The following is a 19,970-nucleotide window of genomic DNA, read 5'->3' as shown; positions in this document are numbered from 1 at the left end:
CTGTTGGCGCGGCCCATTTGTTGTGTGTTGACTATTTCATATATTCAGAACTAAAATTCTAAAGTTTATCGTGTGAATTTGGTTGGTCGTTTAAGAATAATATTTTTGAAGGGTTGCGTGGTCGTGATGTCTTTTTGTCGTACGTGAAACGAAATACGACTAGGATTTGGAAATTCGGAGTGCTTTAATTAATTTACTTTTATTTTTATATTAAATTCATTTTGCTTTTGACTTTTGTTAATTCAAATTTTCCTTTACAATGACAACAATTTGTGAGTGAAAGTTTTCAAATGTGATTTTAATATCATATAAAGAATTTGAACATGTTTTCGAGCTATCGAGCAATTTAGGGAGACTTTTTCTCTCTTGTCCGATAATTTATTTAAAATCACGGTATGGAAAAGGATATTGTTCAAATTTTGATGAGAATAAAAACTCCTTTCACCAAATTGTACACAAAAACATTAAGTGGACCAACTTAATTGTAGTTTATCGCCTAAAGATCGAAAATTCAGATATTTAAGCGATAGTATCGAACTTTGTTTTTCAGATGCTTTTAAAAAATTCTTGATCTTTTTAGATTTGGATAAATAAAACAACTTTTAAATATTGAATTAATTTTTGGATTTTTAAGTTGATTAAAAAAAAAAGATATGATAAATTATTCCCAACATTGTAAAATCTAACGTGCAATGTGTCGGTATGATTCTTTTTTTTATTACAACACACGCTGAGAGGGGGATCGAACCCGTGGAGGGAGTCAGCTTAAGCTGGTGGGTGAGATCAGTGGGCTAAAGCCCGGTCTCGTGTCGGTATGATTCTAGATTGCCAATTGACAAGAATTCAAATAATTCCAACAATTTCTAGCAAATTTGGTAATGATAACATATACCTATTTTTCGGGAAAAGCCAATAATTTTTAAATAGTAGGCGAAATCTTATTACAAATTTTTTATTTTTGCATATATACGATAAATAAAAATATAAGCTTTGAAAAAAATAAAAAGAAAAGAGGTTTCTCTCATTTCTAATCTAAAAAATATAAAATACAAAAAATAGAGTTGAGTAATTTATTTTGAAATCATTAGATTTTAACAAGGAATTCGTTATTTTAACGAGTTTGAAAACTTTAAAATCTTTATATTTATACTAAATAAAAATTAAATTTGTAATGTAATTTTTAAAACAAAAATCAAATAAATATTTAATTATTAATTTGAATCACTTTTACATCTTGTGATGATATTTTTCTTAAACGTGTAAAAAATTTTACATGAAAATTATTACCAATTTGTTCACATTTGATTATGGAAATATAAAAAAATAAATAAATTGAAGTTACAAATGTGAGTTTATTTACAATTATTATATTTACCTTAATTATTTATTTGATAGAAGTTCAACCTAAAACTTTAGTTCCAAAAATTTGGTAAATATTCCAAGATCGAAAGGATTTTAATAGTAAAATAAAGATGTTGAAATAAAATATCGCCAAAAAAATGCTACACATTTTCAACCAACTTTTAATCCTGATTATTATATTGCAGATCCGAAATTAATGCAGATTTTACAGACTAACAAATTTTTCCATAAATAAATACGCACTGTAAATGTAATATCTAGATGGGATAAAACGTTAATTCCGTTTCAAGCACAGTTTTTTTTGCGCAAAAGCAAAGGCAGAGAGACAACTCTCCAAGATTTCATAATTTGTGCAAGAAAACTACACCCAGCAACCCCTGAAAGGTTCTCTTGGCATTTCAGATTCTTCCGAATTGGTTTCTTTCCTTGATATTAAAGCGTATCATTTTTCACATCCTTTTTCTTTTGTTGGTAGGTTTCAATTGAGTTGGAACTTCAATCATGGTCAAGAATTTGTTAATTCTTGATTCTAGTTTGCATTTCTTTTCTTGGGATTTACGGGTATGCTGTCCAATAATGAGAAATTGGAGAGTTTGCTGTTTGATGTGAAACGAGTTGGTGTGATTTTATTTTATTTGTGGTGTTCTTGATTTTGGTTGTCATTTTGAGGGCTTTTTTAGAAGCTTTTGTATGTGGGCAGCTTTTGAAATTTTCTCATTTGGTGGAAAGATCAAATCTTGGTTTGGTAATCAGGGAGGGTTGTGTTTATTGTGAATTGGTCGTTTGATTCTTATAATTACAGCGAAGTTTCTTGATAGGGCTTTTCGAAAGTTAGTTCAATTTTTAGTTGGTATTCTGTTTATTGGATTTGAGAAATGTATATTGAGGAACTGAGTGAGGGAGGTTGTGAGAATGGGGAGCAGCAAGTCAATAATGGTGTTGCAGAAGGGGCTATTGTTGTTTGGGATGCGAAACGGGCTTTGGTTGGAGCTGGGGCTCGTGCTCTGTTCTATCCCACATTGCTGTACAATGTTGTCAGAAATAAGATTCAGTCTGAGTTTCGGTGGTGGGATAGGGTCGATGAGGTATACATAAAATTTACAACGGACTGTTTTAATCTTTCTTGTTTATTCGGCTACATGAGTTACAATCTATTGTTTTACAATTTGAACTATTTTTATTGCCGATGATAAATCTATTTCACCCCTTAGATTTGACTTTGACAGTTGATATTTGAAACACAGATTGTAGTTGTATTGGTGGACTATTGTTATCGAAGGTGCTTATGGTGTAACGATATAGTTTTTTTTGTTTTATAGCTTTTTTTCTAGTGTAGGTTTGATCATTTCCAGTTACCGTTTTCCGTCAAAATCTCGTTTATTTTTGGTGATAGCCAACTTAATCAAAAGGATGAGAAAAATGGAATACATTTATTTGGGGGTCAAATTTAGAAAATTTTGAGTATATGTTTTTCCAGTGGATGCATACCAAATGTCCCTAGCATGGATGAGCAAGGTGGAAGCATGTGTATTGGAATAACTTATGGTAGTGTATTGTATTGGATACACGAAAAAAATTTGTATGAAATTATGTTATTTGCATGTCACCCCTCCCATATGCATTTGACCCCCCATGAACCTGATTTTCTATGTCCACCGCCTAGTGAGATCTGTCTTGTTGGTTGTCATTTCTATGTCTTGAATTTATAACTTGCTAATCTTTCTACGTCTTGTTAAGTCTCTCGTCGGATTTTTTTTTTTTTGCATGGTCACTGAGTGACTCTCATTTTGCAGTATTCACCTGGACATAATTACCTCTAATAATCGTTTCTTGATGCCTCCCTTTGTTATCATTATCATATTTCTAAAGCTGCAGTTTTTTCGTTTGGCTAGTTTATTTTGCTAGGTGCTGTACCATTTCCCACTGATGTTCCGCGCTTGAAAGCTCTTGGTGTAGGTGGTGTGGTTACCTTGAACGAACCATATGAAACTTTAGTTCCAACATCCCTGTATCATGTATGTCTTCAAACTTATCATTTAAAACTTTTGCTACACTATTTAATGGATTCATCATAGCTTTCTTAATTATGAAACTTTGATTTATTGACTTCACATTTCATGGCTTGCGCATTTCCCTCAACTTTCCATAATGGGTAATATTTGTCAGCAAACCCCATCAGCAAGAAAACTTGAGATACTAATTTGTTTTGATGGACGAAACATTGTAAAAACTCTGTTTGTTTTTATTAAAATATTAATTTTACCTGATCAATATTTGCCTCTCTTTACAGGATTATAACATTGAGCACTTGGTGATACCTACAAGAGATTATCTTTTTGCTCCTGTGTATGGGGATATTTGCCAAGCTGTAGAATTCATTCACAGTAAAATTCATTCTTAACCTCATAAATTACTTTATGTTTTTTATATTATTTTAAATGGTAACTGTAGATTGACTTCATTACCTCAACAGTGTCGTGCTAATTTTTATTTTTTCCAGAGAATACACTTTGTGGCAAAACTACATATGTTCACTGCAAGGCTGGTCGTGGCCGCAGCACTACAATTGTTCTCTGTTATCTTGTATGTGTAATTATACGTATGTAAACAAGCACACGTAAGACTTTTTTATTTGAGATTCTTACGTCAAACTTTATGGCATTAATATAGGTCAAACACGAGAAGATGACCCCCGATGCTGCATTTCTATATGTGAGGTCAATCAGGCCGAGAGTTCTTTTGGCCTCTTCCCAGTGGCAGGTGTGTAATTTCGCGTGACATGCTTTTGCTGTCTCTTTTTGATGTTTTTAACTTATTCTTTGGATAATGGCAAAATATGTTGTGACAAAATCCAGGCTGTTCAAGATTACTATATCAGACTCAAGGAGCCGGAAGTTAAAACCTGCACCGATAATCCACAAAGTAGAAGTTTAAGTTTCCCTATAAATGTGGACCTTGAAGATCTTGACTATGGTTCGATTGTGGTAGTTGATGAATCTGACCTTGATGGATATGAAGAAAACAGTGATTCCAATATAGGGGGACGGAACATGATGACTGAGGTGAACCTCGCCTGTAGAGTACAGTTTGCTAGTCAGGCAGCAATAGCAAGGCTTTCATGCCTGTGGCTTCGTACCCACTCGGAGCAAAAGGTAACAAGAAAGAAAATGGGAAGCTCCGTGGGGAGCAGTCAGATAGGTAGTCCGGGAGTTGATGTCCATGTTTATTGAGATGTCCACCATGAGGCAAAGTTTTTGTGTCCCTACATTTTTCGTGTTGGTATCAAGCGAATAAAACAGTTTTTTATCTCTCATTTTTTGTATTCTCCTCTGTGGTTGCTTACGTGATCCGATAGGGAGCAAAAGGGCATGAATTAAAGCTCTTGTATGCATTTTTCCTTTTAATAAAAAAAACCAAAACAAATGCAGATTTGGCCCTACAAAATAATTGAAATTGCCCTATTTTGTCCTTCTTTGTCGAGTTTTACTACTTTGTAAGTGTAGTAAGATATTGAGATTCTGGATTTGGAAAGTGTTCAATGATTCTGTGTACATGTGACGTCCTTTCCGATTTTTTTGCTACATGTGATACTGAAATATTTGTAGGGAAAAATGTCAAATATTTGTCAAATTAAAGATTTTGGATTGTGTATACGAGACAGGACGCAACCAAATCCCAACTCCTTGAACAATCTATTTTTGTTATTTTTACGTTTAAATGAAATTTTATTTGATATTCTTGTCTTTGGATATATATATAATTTGTTAATATAATTTTTTTTTATTTATAAAAAACCAAATCATATTGGTACATGAATAATAATAAATTACATAAAATAATAATGGTAATTATAGTAATGATGTTGAAATTTTTATAATTTTTAAAATAATAAAATCAACACCACCAAATTATAAGATAACTCAAGGGGCCGAGGTTATTTTGAACATGCTTTATCCGACCGAGATAAAGCTGAAGCTGCAATATTTGCAAAATCTTAAAATTTTGTGAGGAAAGAAAAGAAAAAGATCATGCTTTGGCTCCCATTTCCCTTTCTTTCCTCTGGGAACCATCTCTCGTGTAAGTCATCTATCTTTGTCTTCCATGGTTATAGTGGGAATTTTGTGATTTATGCTAGGAATTTGATTGCTGTTTGAGTGTTATTGTATAGTTATTCATCCGTGTATCGCGTTTGTGAAAGGATATTACTCTTTATATCTTCTGAATCCAAGTGAATTTGAGTTTTATTGTTATTTTTGTGTGGTTTTTTTGTTGTAAATAGTCAAGCCCTGAAGCCGAATGTATAGAATTTCTCTCGTTGTTCAAAGTTGAAGATTTGTGGGTTGCTGATAGCAGCGGCACCTAAACTATGTGTGAAAGTGGTGTAAAAGATAACATAAAACTCTAAATCTCATACAAAAAAAAAATGATGCAATTATATACACAAGAAATATGCATATTTTGGTTGCTGGTTCTGCCTCTGGAGAATGGTGGACACAACGAGCTAGAGTGAAATTTTGTTTGTCGCTTTCAGTTCAACTTCACACCCTCTTGCTGGAATTCCTAGGACTACTGATTAAAGAATAAGGCATCACCCATTTCTGTTTCTTGGTTTTGCCTTTTTTACGTGAGCTTTATTTATATGCCCCTCATTTAATTTGTCAAATCCCACATTAGAAAATTATTCAGGCATTACTTTTTCCACCTATCCAGCATTCAAAGGACCCTTCTGTCGGTTACTTATTCTCGCCGTAATCTACAGGGAAACGGTTAATGACATTTTTGAGCTTATGCAAGTGCAACCATAATTTCTCTATTATTAATATGCTTCTATTTGCCATGGTTGCTTGCTTATGTCAACTCTACATGGCTAGAGAACAGGCTAAAAGCTCGTTCAAATTTGAGGAGAATACTAAGCGGAGGCTTCTCCTTGTTCTCTTGGTCGGTTTGGGCATATTTCCTCCACTGCCTTCTTGTGTAAGACAAAGAAACAAAACCCATATGATGAGAGGCGCCTTTTGGAGCAGAACAGGTGGATACAAAAAGAGAACGGTGTGCCCAATGAGTTCCCTAATTTTGTTAGAGAAGGTTTATTCTTTTGCTTGTCTCATCGACTCCTCTTTTCCCTTTTGACTTTTATTCGTATAACCATGCCACTACTGTAAATTCAGGCTTTATGGTGAGAGTAGTGACATCAGACGATTTTGTCAAGCGCGATTCAGATCTCATTTTTTGCGACATTGAAGTTGGTGAAAGTGAGTTTCCAATGGCTGTATTTATCATGTATATAAATGAGCAAATGTAAAGAACAAATTTTACAATTTTTTCCTTAATGAAGAAATTATCCACACACTTTATTCTTTCGTATTCTTGGTTCTAATATAAACTGTAATTGGCACCTAAATATTTAATCTTTAATGGGTGAACTTTTTCGATAATATATTTTGTTAATTTGATATTTTTGTAACTTAATAACACAAAAAATTATCTTTTTTTGGTACATTCAAAACAAGGAACAGGACGAGACTATTTCACGTGAGAATACATAAAACATTAGTCGGCATCATTTTCTACACTGCACAAATTTAAATTAATTTGTCGATTGGATCTCAGCTATATGTCAAATATTAGGACACGAAAGAGGGCGAAATGTTATTTGTGTTGTACATTTTGTCTGTTATTTCATGTCAGCGATTTTGCCAAGAAACATCTTCCTCGATAACTTGACGGAAACAAGAGCCAGCACCGTGGCTGAAGGGATGAAAATGACATCAGGTATTGTCTTGATCAGTTTGAGCTGAGGGAGGCTCTCCCCTGCTTTCTTGGCTGCCATGGCAGCGGGAGGCGTTACAATTCCGGCTATGAGTGTGGAGTCATCTAACTTGCTGATATTCACATTCTTCTTCATGAATTTGATGAATAATTCCTTTTTTTCTGACTCGTTTGCCGCTCCTTTCCATTCATCATAGCATGCCTGCGTGTGAACAAGTGACGTTGGTTATTGAGCTATGTTGTAAGTTATTAAAGAATTAAATATATAATAGTAATTAAACTAAGCTTTAAAAAGTAAATAATCCTTGCTCGTGCGTAAGTGGTTTGATGAATGCTTTGAGTCTGAGTATAAATTACTCAAGCTCGACTCAGTTTCAGTAAAATCCAAGTTCAAGCCGAGGTTTGACGGTGAGTTTATACGAAAATATAGAGAGGGAGAGAGAGATGGACCTGAACTTCTTTTGGTAAAGGAACATCGTAATGTTTGCCAGGCAATGCTGCATTCACGGTGCTGAAAGGCATTCAAGGCCAACTCAAGAAATGAAGGATATATTTTGTTTACGTTACCACCAAAATTTCAAAATATTTGCAAATTTAAAGGGTTTTAACAATAATATTTGATATATCAACTCTGATTCATTGAAAAGAGAAGTTTCTTGTATTAAAAAAAGTACTTGAAAATGTCGAGAATGGCAAAATGGAACTCCTCAAAAGTGTTTATATCTTCCTGTATGAATTGTCTGTGGAGAGTTCCCATCACCAAACTTAGCAGTTGTGTTGTTGGCAAACCTATCATCATTGGAAAACAAAGGTAATGGTTACTGGGTCAAATCAACCAACAACCAGACTTGAATTTTGTAAATTTCAAATTTTACTGTAATACATGTAATTTTTACATTACAGCTAAAATTAATTTTCTATTCGCAAGTATTTGAAGTAGAATTCCAGCATGAAAAAAAAATAAGATAATATTACGCAGATAAATGACGTTTTATTTTAAAGATCCACTGAGTTTATCCACCGGTATCTGCTCCATCCCTGAAAATAAATGATCAAACAAAGAATCAAGGAAATCAAATTCTAACCTTTTCCCATGAAGCTTAAGAACAATCCCATATTGAATATCTCGACAGATTTAATTTAAAAGAGCTATGTATAGACTTATAGACATAAATATTGGGAAGACGACAGAAAGCAGAAACATATGGAATGTCTTATAATGTTTAAGATTATCAATACAAGCAAGGAATCAATTGATAAAAATAAATAAATTTATATTTTGAGATGTTAAAAATATCTTTCATGTAAAATGTACTTACTAATGCTTGATTCTTGGCTTTGCTTTGTCTGCAGTTTTGAGAAATATAAAAAGGAGGGATTGCACTTGATATAGTTATCGCGTCTGAAGATTTTCATGACGTGTGGTATTTAGAATTTCAGGAGTCGTGATTTTTAGAAAATGAAGTATAAAATCTGAACAAGAAAACAATGTAAAAGAGAATGGTTGTTCCTATTTCTCAGTAATCGGTATGTTCTTTTATTTTTAGCTCAATTTTATTCTATTCTAACCACACAAAATGTCTCTGTATTGGAAACATGTTGCAACCTCAAAGGAAGAGAAATATTAGCATCCAAACATAAACCAAGCTGAACCAAAACTTGTATCTCAATCAATTTTAATGCAAAATTCTGGCGCTCCTTGCTAAGTAATCAAGCCACCTAATTTGAATTCAAAGCCACCCAAATTTTAATTCAACGAACATCATTTTTGAATTATAAACACATGTCTTGGTTAGTCAAAAAATGTTAGGTTTTATTTTTTGTTTTTTTTTTTCCCTAAACTTCACCTATAAATACTCATTCATTCTTCATTCCAAAATCACACCAAAACACAAAATCCTCTCATTTACGATCATAAGTGTAGAAGTGAGATAAAAGATTTAGTGTGATATTTCTTAAGGAGTGTTTACTTGGAAGGAATAGGATTAGTGGAAAGAAAGTGAGTGTTAAAATCAGAGTGTTATGAGTAAAATACTTTGTATCCTCAATTCTCTTGTCTTCTTTGTTATTAATAAAGAAGTGATCTCCTTGAGAGATTTAGAGTGGACGTAACACAATCTTGGGATGAACCACTATAAATATTGGTGTTCATCTTATTCATTGTTGATATTCCGCTATGATGTTACCTCGTTTATTTCCCTGATATCCCAACACTCCTTTCCAATATATTCAAACCAAGATAAAAAATTAATGGAGTTCACATCTGATCTCTTGGGCATATTCACAAGAAGCTTGTGAAATAAAAGAACAGCAATAGAGAATGACCAAGAATAGCAAATTAGAAGAATAAAAGAAATCCCGACAAGAACCTCACAAGATCAATATGGTTGCTTGGCAAAAGAGAGAGAGCACTCAATTAAAGTAACTGGAGGGATTTTGGATTTTTCCCCACTGAATTATTTTTCGATAAATTTGGTAGAAATAATTATTATTAGTATTAACTCAGAATACAGGTTTCTTAGTGATATCTCAAAATATTTTGGTTATGTTTGAAGGAGTACTTATAAAATATTTTAACTTTTTATAAAAATATTTTTTTGTAACAAATATACAATTGAACAACCATTCTATAGAAAAGTTTCCACCGTTAAAAAGTAATATGTTTTAATTTTCATAATTGTATTTACTTCTAAAAACATAAAAAAAATCTCGATTGTTTTTTAGAAACTGTATTTTGATAACATTTTTTAAAAAAAAAATTTAATTTTTTTTATTAAAATATATATTTTAAGTTTTTTTCCACTTGTAAAACACTAAAAATATTTTAAAAATATTTGTCCAAACTATTTGTGCTTACACAATAATTTTAATCTAAAAATATTCTTAATCATGCTTGTAAAAGATTTTATAATTATGACTGTCGTTTTACCAAAAATTATAGCTGATGATAATAGTGTGCTTCAACTCTTTTAAATCTCACAACAGCCCAAGCGTCGTGGCTCTTCTAACATGGATAATTATTGAACCCAACAATCATCGTCTCAATAATCGCACTTCTTGTAATCAATAGACATCGAACTCGTGAACTTCGTTTTGATACCAATTATAGGACCAAACATTTGCCGCATTACCAAAAGCTATAACTGATAGTAATAATACAACTCAAATATTTTAAACCACACAACAGTCCAAGCGTCTTGGTTCGATCGTTCTACCCAACGTTGACAATAACATATATATATATAATCTTTTATAGTCAACTTATATCACGTTCAACAATAAATTGGAGACACGTGTTTTTAGTAGTAAAGTTTAAAGTATACACACACACACATATACATATTAAAGTATTATTTTTTATTATTAATTTGACATATATAATTAATAAAATTTGATCCTTAAACATTTTGTGTGTGGTTAGAATCCTATATTTATCACCAAAGGTTGAGATACATCACCAAAGATCTTAAGGTCTACAACTCAAGTTGGCAGAGAAAAGCAAAGAACAAGAATCCTACACTTCAAAATTAAAAGAACTCAAAATCCAGAAATTTACCCCCAGATTTCATCTCTGTTGCACCTACAACCGTTTCGCTGCCAGAGCCCACACCAACAGGCTTGAATTGCCCAGGCTTCACCGGGAGCTCATGCTCTACTGGTCTTGGCACCTCTGGTGGTGTGCTGCAACGTATCAAAGCCCAATTTATTCCTTCAAAGAACGGGTGCTGCTTTATTTCTGTCGCTCCTCTTTTCAAACCCAGCCTATGCTGCGGTTCTTTAACTAGCAATCCTCTTATAAGATCCCGGCTCGCGTAACTGGTAGCTGGCGAATCTGGAAATTTAAGCTGCTGCCCTACTACATTGAAAAGAGTGGCACGATTTCCAGAACCCTTGAATGGTGTTTTACCATAGAGTAGTTCATGTAAGAACACACCGAATGTCCACCAGTCCACTGCACTGCCATGGCCCTCGCCCTTGATGATTTCGGGTGCTAAGTACTCGTGAGTCCCAACAAATGACATGGAACGTGCCGCGGTAGGTTCTGCAACTAGCTCGGGTAGCGCCCCAGAAGTCTTCCCAGGCTCAGCTGGGGGCCTTCCAAATTTTTTCTTATTTTTTGAGGGAAAGATTCGAGGAAGGAAACATGAAGGCTGAATGCAGGCTGAAGTGGGCTCAATACATGCTGGCTGTACACAGAATGCAGCTCCTAGTTTGGAGGGGTCAGAATCAAATGCAGAAGCTCTTATCAGGGTTGGTGAAACAGCACATCGCAGGGAAAGGTCGAAATCTGAAAGCATAATGTGGCCATCTTCGCGGACCAGAACGTTTTCTGGTTTCAGATCCCTATAGACCACTCCAAGCATGTGAAGATACTCGAGTGCCAGAAGAACTTCTGCAGCATAAAACCTGCAGCCATTATATTGAGGTTTAGATATTCCTACATAGTCAGAGTGTATCGAGAGATTCAAGACTGAATAGTTCATTACTGTGAACGATAGGGTATCATGTTCCTCAAATATTAGGAAACTCCAGCAATATGACTTGGTAAATTCTAAATAACTTACTTGTTTAAAACTATTTTTGTTAGCCTTCGAATAACTTAAGGTGATTTGAACATCTAGACAAGTAATATCTAGCAGTTCCAAGAATCTTAACTTTGTAATCTATGCTGACATAATTTTACACCTTACAGTAACAAATTAGCAAACCTCAAAACTTGTATCATAAATTAGTATCATATTGTCGCTTCATTCAAACAACAAAAAAAAAATCAGTTTGTTTGCATGGATGGACCTTGTCGAAAGAAGAGCAATTGTCAAGTCACCTTTCAAATGAGAAGATAAAAGTAAAATTGTTTCGAAACTATGAACTTTGACTCCATAATTTTTTTTATTTAGGAATTACAACAGAAATCTTGGTCCTCTTCATGGTTATTGAGCCCACCATTAATCATGGTATGCCCACACAAGGGCCACGTTAAATCAAACCCATTAACATCCAATTTTACTCCCAATATGAGACACAACTGTGCTACTCACTCCAATTCCAATGGGTTCAGCAGATTTCAGACAAAGGGGGAAGAAAAAGCATAGTGTCTCAGATCGCAAAGAAATTTCACAAGAGAACAAACAAACTATCGACTACATGAGCTTAAATGCATAATGATTACCTTGTAGCATATTCTGAAAAATGTTTCCCAGGTTGTCGCTGCCTCAGGGTATGAAGATCTCCTCCAGGACAATATTCCATTACCAAACATGAAAATCTATCCGTTTCAAAATGTGTGTACAATGTTGGCAAGAACGGATGATCCAGTAACTGCAAGATTTCTCGTTCTGTCTGGGCTCTAACCAACTTCTTCCTGCTAGCAAGGGATGACTTATCCATTACCTTCATCGCAAAGAAACATTGAGTTGTACTCAACTCGGAAAGATACACGCTTCCAATATCCCCGCATCCGAGTCTTTTCAGTAACTTGAAGTGACTCATGCCTAAAATACCGCCACGTGATCGAATAGCAAGGATGGAATTCCACCTAGGATCATTTCCCTTGTGAGGCTTATTGGTGCTACCCTTAATGTTACTCCAGTTACTATCATCACTTAGGCCGCTGCTATCACTTGCTCGGCTGAGGCTAGATTTAGTACTCTCGAGTGAATCTCCAAGAATGCTCCCTTTGGTACTCTCATAGTTCCTGTCAACACTAAGCATACCATCACTCATTATCCCATCGCTGCGGTACGTGCTAGTGCAGCTATGGCCAATACTCATGGCCGTAGCAACACCAAAACTATCAATGCTACTATGTGGACTAACATTCCCACTTGGAGGTAATGACGTGTCCCATATACATTCCTTATCCTCTGAACACGGGAGGGGGTTTACTTCAGTATTTCGGGATGGACGAGGAACTACAAATGGGTACGAGACAGTAGCTAAATCGATAGCTTCTTCAACTACAACCTCTGTAGGTGACCGCGGAATCAGTTTAGTACCCGCCACATTGATTGAAAAATCTTCCATAGAAGGGCCTTTAACAGACGTACTTTTAACTAGATATTTTCCATCCCCGTTATTCTGACCAATAGGTAAACAGACAGGCCTCATCAAATCAGTGTCGACTGGTTCAGGGGGATGGCTTACCCCATGAAATGAAGTTGAGCCGATCTCTTCAAATGCATCGCTGCTGATTGTAAACAATAGAATGTCTGGCACGTGTTCTTGATCCTCCTGCAAAAAGATTTCCCCTTTCATTGCTTTCGCAGGATTAGGTGAATCCAACTCAGAAAGTTCCCCCATGAGGGAAGGTTTCCGAACCACATCTCTGGACAAATTGGGGTGAGTCTTTGACACCTTGGCCGCAAAAGGCAGCTGCCTGGGAAGTTGTTGGGACTCGGGTATCCTTTCCATGTCAGATAAGCATATCTCATCACAAGAATCTATACATTAATCTACTCTGCCAAAACAAGAAACAATGGGTCTAAAATCACTTCACATATTAAACTCTCATAAAATCTAGTATTGGTTTGTTATTCATCAGAATGAACTAATGAACCACTGAGAAATAAAACACTTGACAGCATTGTGTAGAACGGAGCTTAATAAGACAATAATATCTTCAATTAACAAGATACTCCTTCGAAAAAATTCAACGATGGAATACTTTAACAGTCTGTGTGAATAATATAAAAGAAAGGCAGAAAATCCACAATGAGTGCAAATCTAGCAACATGGTACAGGAGTAGATGTTAACTTGAAAATTGGTAGAAAATTAACTTACCCAAGTTAAATCAAATATTCATAGGTAAGTAATTTTATGAAGAAAAGAAAATTTCAAGCAATCGAAAGACAGAATCCTCGAGAAACTCACCAACTTAAAATGAGAACAAATTGCAAAAGATTCCAAGCTCAATCACCAAAACTTTGAACTTTTCTTGGGCATTACGTTGTTATACTATATTAATAAATTCTTAAATCAAGCTTCTACACCTTAAAATAGAAAATTACACATAGGCAAGAATAGCTATAACTTAGATTCCACGCAAATATAATGGTTTCGAAACATAACCCAATAAATAAACAACCAAAAAGGTAGAACAAAGCATCAAGTTCAAAATTTTCATTCTTCATGGAAAATCGAGAACCCATGAAAAAAAAAAAACAACAGTGATGCCCAAAAGCAAAACACGAGCAAATTGAGCATCAACGAGTGGAAATTGAGAAAAGCCGTCAAACAAACTGCAGTGATAAGCAAGTATTTACCTTCCCTGCTGGATCTTACCACATAATAATCGATCCCACTGAAACACAAAAGGTAACAAATGTAGAAGAATCGCCAAAGAAAGAACTCGAGAAAACGTATATTTCCAAAGAAATAGGAAGAAGACAGGTCGAGCTGTTTCTTGGAATTTTGAAAGAATTGACAACAGTAGAAAAAAATGGGAATTCGTACAGAATAGTGATTGCAGCTATTGCTATGGCCTTATCTTTTCAGAATTTCTGTATTTTTTCTATTGCTTCGGAGGGGCTTTATTCATGTGTGCACACGGTGATTACCTCTGCAAAAAGGAGTGGGCGTCAGAGGGACAGACAGAACTGGCTATGGCCACACCAAAGGGTGAGTGAGACAATTAGGCTTGTTTTGAAAGCCTAAATTACCCTTGTGTTATTCTAAATCAGGTTAGTTTATAGTTAAAGAGAAGTAATCATATGTTATCAAGTTTAATATTTTTTTTCATTACTATGCAATCACGGTTACTGTAGAAGCATGGACAAACATATCCACAAAAGCATATATTAGGGATAACAATTTCTTCTGAATTCAAAGGAGAATCTGATACCTAAATCGAGACGAAAGTATGAAAAAGATTTTTTACTCGATTAAATAAATAGATAATCGAATATAGGAATTTTTGGATATTGGGATGAAGGATACAAAATTATTTATTTTAAATCGAACGTGATTTTTTTGTGATCATATTAATTATTTTATTTTCAAAATATATGAAGAATAATATAGTAGACTTTTAATATTTGAGATTATTAATTTTTTTAGCCAAACAATATATTTCTAATTAATGGATTTAAAATTCACTTTGAAATTTTATTTTCATCCAAGCAAGTAATTTAATAAAGATGATTTCAAATCAATAGATTTTCAAATTCATTAATTTGAAAGTTAGTCTTAAATCTAAATCATTTCATTCAAGTACAACATGATGTCAGATAGTTATATGTGTCTGTGTTTTGAATTTTACCGATGCGTCACATACACAAGGTGCAAATTTTGTACGTAAAATATGGAAATCTAACTTCTAAATTATCAAACGACGCGAATTTTCGAGTTGACCATTAGTTCTAGCATCGTCCATTATGCAATTAACACAAACAAATAACTGAAAAATTGAAATAAATTCTTAAAATGACAATAACACATGTCTAAAGTCATTGAGAAATGAAAATAACATCATTTTTACAAACTTGAACGATGAAAACGAAATCTAAAAATCGAAATAAACTGAAAAAGATATGAACAAAATGTTGAATATTGACTGCTAAAATAGTTGCAGTGTTTGCAGTTTTGTGTTAGAGTTCAGTTGTGTTCGATGATGATCCTCCTCTTTGTTTATGTTTGATCATTTTCGACACTTTACTGATTTTCATTGCACGATTTTGACCGTTGTGTTATAGCCCAGATACAAACACGTGACTTAGTCAATCTTTCAGCATTTAAATTTTAGTCACTACTTCTATGTTGTCTTAATGAACTCACCAAGTGAACTCTACATCATATTTATTGTGGGTCAAATTTATATTTTTAGGGCCAAATTATGTGATCGACATTTTTTCTTTATTTTCGATAAATCAATAAGCTTGTGATCAAGTTTCAAAAAAATAAAAATAAAAAAAAAGCTTGTGATCATTGTAATGATGCTAGCGGTTTTTATATTTTATCAACACATCTTTATTTATAGTTAAATTTAAATTGAAATATTTAAGCGAGCAAAACAAAATAAAGGGCACGAACAGTAGTGTGAACTCGAGAGGAGCGCCGGAGTGGCAATAGCAAAAAGGTTATGGGATATATAGTGTGGGGACCACTGCCATTTCCCCTTGAAATCACATGTGGGACCTACACGTGCTCCTCCTCCGGGCAACATTTCCTGTCAACATTTGTTGTATTTTTTAAAAAATAATCACAACGAAGTTTAATTCAATATATACCTTAATTAATTTTCATACACACGTATATATACATATAGCTTAATTTTATATTTAAATAAATATGTATACATCATATATCTTAATTTTATGTTTAAATAAATATGTATACATCATATAGCTTAATTTCCGAGCAAGTCTTATTTAAAATAAAATTACATTTGATATTCTTATCTGCTATTCTTTTTATAAAAATTAGAAATTGCATATAAAACCATTTATCGTATTTAATATATTTGGTGATTATTTTGTAAAATAAAAATACCATAATTCATAATAATTATTATTTTGGAGTATGGTAAAACATTTGTGACCGCAGACCGAGTTTTGTCGGTCTAACATCCTCACATTTAATATAGTAAAGTAATATCGGCCTTACAATAGTAAGGAGAAAACAAAAATAAAATAAAATAAAAATCTTTGATTTAATTTTTTATTGACGCATATTTGTTTTGTTTATAAAAAGCAATCAAATGGCTGCACGGAACTACTAGTTGTTGCCTCCTGCAGGATCCAGCTAGTGATATTGTAAAATGGACAAATAAATTTTGTTTAAAGATTTTAGAACAAAATAAATAAATTGAAATTACACATGTATACTTTAATTTCCCAACATATATGAAGTTGTCACGAATCCCAAATTAAGAAACTATTTGTGATTTTGGTTCGCCGATCCCATGAAATCTTGAAAATGATTGGCTGAATTATTTTATAATTTTTTTGACACTCTAGAACGACCCATTAAATAATTCGTCCTCTGTTTCTTTTGTGGGCCATTTAATATTACCTCTTGCTTTTTCAATGAAAAGTGTAAGCAATAGCGTTGAAAGCTCTGGTTCTTAGCTTTGGAATTCGGAAAAGCGAAGCGTGCTTTCAAATGTGGGATTTTTCTACAATTCTTGTTCACACAAAGTTGTTGGAGGTCGCCTGTTGTCGGGGTGAACAACTGTCGGTTTAGTCCGATTTTATTTTACAACGTTTCGGTTTTTTTGTTTTACAACGATTCAGTTTTTTTGTTTTCGGTTTTGAATATCTCTAGTCCAAAACCAGATCATTCTATTACGGTCCGGTTCGGTTTTTTTTTTATAATACGGTTTGTTTATATGATCGGTTATAAACGGTTAGCTAAAATTTTGTTCAGAAATATAATCATACGTCACTTTATGTATCTAAAATCTAGATCATAGTATTTGTCAAACATTTAATTTGTGGGACTTAAACATGTCATGCGAATATAATAACAATATATAACTAACAAACCACATAAACACGGAAAATTCATGAATCCAACGGAATATTCAGTAATAGGAAAGATAACAATGTGCCAACCAGCTCGAATGAAACTCCAATCATCTTACGAAAAATTAAAGAAATATATACAAACATTAAGACACGTAATCCGAGCATGATAACTGGTGCCAAGTCTAGAGAAAACTAATGTCCGAATGCATTGACAATTGACATGCTAAAAAACCGTAATCTAAGGAAACAAGGAGGGAAAATACAGTTAAAAAACGACTATACCAATCATATGAATGTGAATGATACTAAGTTCATATATCCTAATAGGCTCATTATACATAAAAAGTCTTATACTTAACGATAACATGTCCCATTATACATAAAAATCTTATACTTAACAATAATATGGTCGGTTCGATTATTCGGTTTGTTGCGGGAGTAAAATCGAAAACTGAATCGAAAAACTTAATTTCATAAATGTTAAAACCGTAACCGAACGAAAAACAGATAAAACCGAACCATTTAAGCCGAATTATTTGGTTTGGTTGGTTTTTTCGGTTTTTTCGGTTTTATACCCACCCCTAATTCTTGCACGTTTAGCTAAATAATTAGTTACCCATTTTTTGTCATCCCTTTTCTGAAAAATCAAAATCTGTGAAGAATCATGATAATTGATATGCCATCACAGATTTTTATTAATAAGACGAGTCAACTCATTCCAATATTTGATGTAAAAAGTAATATTTTTTCATATATGACCCAAATAAAAGATTGAACTCATAAAATTAATTCGCGAGACTGTTTCACCAAAGTTTTTGTATATATATTATTGGAATAATCATATCTAATTTCTTGAGGTTTGTCATATTGACAAAAAAATCCAACTATATTTAAATATTACATACAATTATCTTGAAATTTATGAAAAATAACAAATAAATCCAACGTGGCCTAAAATTATTATGCATGTGCTAAGCATGTGACATGCCCAACCGATGCAGGACCTCGGCCCAATAACACATTCTTGTGCACAAGATTTTGTGCTGAATGCTCGTGTACTTACCAATATTATTCGACGACGAATAGCAATTAATCAAGCAAATATCAGTTAATTACTTCATTTATACAGCGATATGAAAATAGATTAACAATAATATATTTCACTTTTGATAAAAAAAATTAAATAAATATTACACCAAAAACATATATATATATATATATATATATATGTGTGTGTGTGTGTGTGTGTGTGTATATGTATGTATTTTATCGGCAAAATATACTCTCATCACTTTAAAATATATTTATTCAGTAATTTCATTAATAAAAATATAACTCTGAAGTGTGAACAATTGTCTTTGATTTATATATAATACAATATAATATAATATAACACGTAAACAATATCACTCCTTTAATATTTAATACATATAGTCAAAAAAATGCATTTACTCGAAATGTTATTTTTCTGGATAGGGTGGGTAATAAGATCAGGATATCCGACTCAAAACTTGAACCAATCGGATACATTTTTTCGGGTAAATTTGGTAGTTTGTTGGGTTCGGACACCATCCACACCCAACTATATTTAGTTGCGTCGGGTCAGATCTATGTAGAAAGACGTCTACTTGAACTAACTGATCGGGTGCCTGAAAACCCGAATTTTTTTTCAAAAAAACAATTTATAAATTTGCCCGAATGACACATAAAGATTGCATGTCTACTTTTTTTTTTAAATATCATAAGTGATCTTACAAGCCCGTTAAACATAGATAACATATTTTTTTGAAAAATTATTTGTTAATTATTACTATTTATTTTAGATAGTCTCAAATATATATATATATATCCAAAAAAAATAAAACCTAAGTTTTTTTTTTAAAGCGAATGTCCAAGGCCGTATCCAAACCTGATCCGAACCCGAACTCGAACCCGAAATGACTACATCGGGCACCATACTAGTATGGTATTTATCAGAGTTAGGTCGGTAGCAAAAACATTACCCGAAACTCGACCCTTGCCCATCCCTACTTCTGGACTGTTAAATCCTTAAAAAAAACCCAAAAGAGTGGTCGATGTGTGAGATCTCAAGCCTTATAATATATAAGTAGATGATATATACGCGTCCAATCTGTAAATTAATTTTTATAAAATGAAAAGTTAATATGTTAACTGAAAGTATGTTTTAATACATTTTCTTGGGAGAATGTTTTACTCTGTTTGATTATAGGGGTCAATTAACATGGATAGATATGTAAATTTAGTATGATATGACAAAATCCGATCAAATTCAATTACCAAAAGGCAAATTTAATAGAAAGTAAGTATAAATATATTCATCCGTTTATTGCTCTCAAATGTGTGTGTATATATAT

The 19,970-nt window shown here is 33.2% G+C and overlaps 3 protein-coding genes across 11 annotated transcripts; 1 reads left to right on the top strand and 2 right to left on the bottom strand.

The window, feature by feature from the left end:
- The first annotated feature begins 1,612 nt into the window (after positions 1–1,612).
- On the top strand, positions 1,613–4,831 carry LOC140963115 (phosphatidylglycerophosphate phosphatase PTPMT2-like). 2 transcript variants are annotated; one of them, XM_073422355.1, is made up of 7 exons: positions 1,613–1,746; positions 1,838–2,447; positions 3,255–3,377; positions 3,653–3,746; positions 3,863–3,945; positions 4,033–4,122; positions 4,218–4,831. In XM_073422355.1, the coding sequence occupies exons 2-7, from the start codon at positions 2,238–2,240 to the stop codon at positions 4,590–4,592; spliced, it is 975 nt and encodes a 324-aa protein (XP_073278456.1). In that variant the 5' UTR covers positions 1,613–1,746; positions 1,838–2,237; the 3' UTR covers positions 4,593–4,831. The 2 variants fall into 2 exon arrangements, with proteins under 2 accessions (XP_073278456.1, XP_073278455.1); XM_073422354.1 differs by having other exon boundaries at positions 1,645–2,447.
- Positions 4,832–7,032: 2,201 nt separating this feature from the next.
- LOC140962683 (uncharacterized) lies at positions 7,033–9,662 on the bottom strand. 3 transcript variants are annotated; one of them, XM_073421640.1, is made up of 4 exons: positions 9,501–9,662; positions 7,806–7,920; positions 7,582–7,642; positions 7,033–7,333 (listed from the first exon to the last, which is right to left on the bottom strand). In XM_073421640.1, exons 2-4 carry the CDS (start codon positions 7,886–7,888, stop codon positions 7,037–7,039), a joined length of 441 nt encoding a protein of 146 aa, XP_073277741.1. In that variant the 5' UTR covers positions 7,889–7,920; positions 9,501–9,662; the 3' UTR covers positions 7,033–7,036. The 3 variants fall into 3 exon arrangements, with proteins under 3 accessions (XP_073277741.1, XP_073277739.1, XP_073277740.1); XM_073421638.1 differs by lacking the exon at positions 9,501–9,662 and adding an exon at positions 8,451–8,651; XM_073421639.1 differs by lacking the exon at positions 9,501–9,662 and adding an exon at positions 8,217–8,425.
- An 882-nt stretch (positions 9,663–10,544) lies between these two features.
- Positions 10,545–14,753, bottom strand: LOC140962681 (serine/threonine-protein kinase D6PKL1-like). Of its 6 annotated transcripts, none has more exons than XM_073421634.1 (3): positions 14,414–14,753; positions 12,302–13,588; positions 10,545–11,538 (listed from the first exon to the last, which is right to left on the bottom strand). In XM_073421634.1, exons 2-3 carry the CDS (start codon positions 13,540–13,542, stop codon positions 10,659–10,661), a joined length of 2,121 nt encoding a protein of 706 aa, XP_073277735.1. In that variant the 5' UTR covers positions 13,543–13,588; positions 14,414–14,753; the 3' UTR covers positions 10,545–10,658. The 6 variants fall into 6 exon arrangements, with proteins under 6 accessions (XP_073277735.1, XP_073277736.1, XP_073277737.1 ...); XM_073421635.1 differs by having other exon boundaries at positions 12,302–13,583; XM_073421636.1 differs by having other exon boundaries at positions 14,585–14,753.
- Between the last annotated feature and the right edge of the window lie 5,217 nt (positions 14,754–19,970).

Source organism: Primulina huaijiensis, chromosome 17 (genome assembly GCF_012295235.1).
Source record: "Primulina huaijiensis isolate GDHJ02 chromosome 17, ASM1229523v2, whole genome shotgun sequence".
In the NCBI taxonomy this organism is placed as follows: domain Eukaryota; kingdom Viridiplantae; phylum Streptophyta; class Magnoliopsida; order Lamiales; family Gesneriaceae; genus Primulina; species Primulina huaijiensis.
The sequence above is the reverse complement of the archived record's forward strand: the minus strand, read 5'-3'. Positions and strand labels throughout refer to the sequence as shown.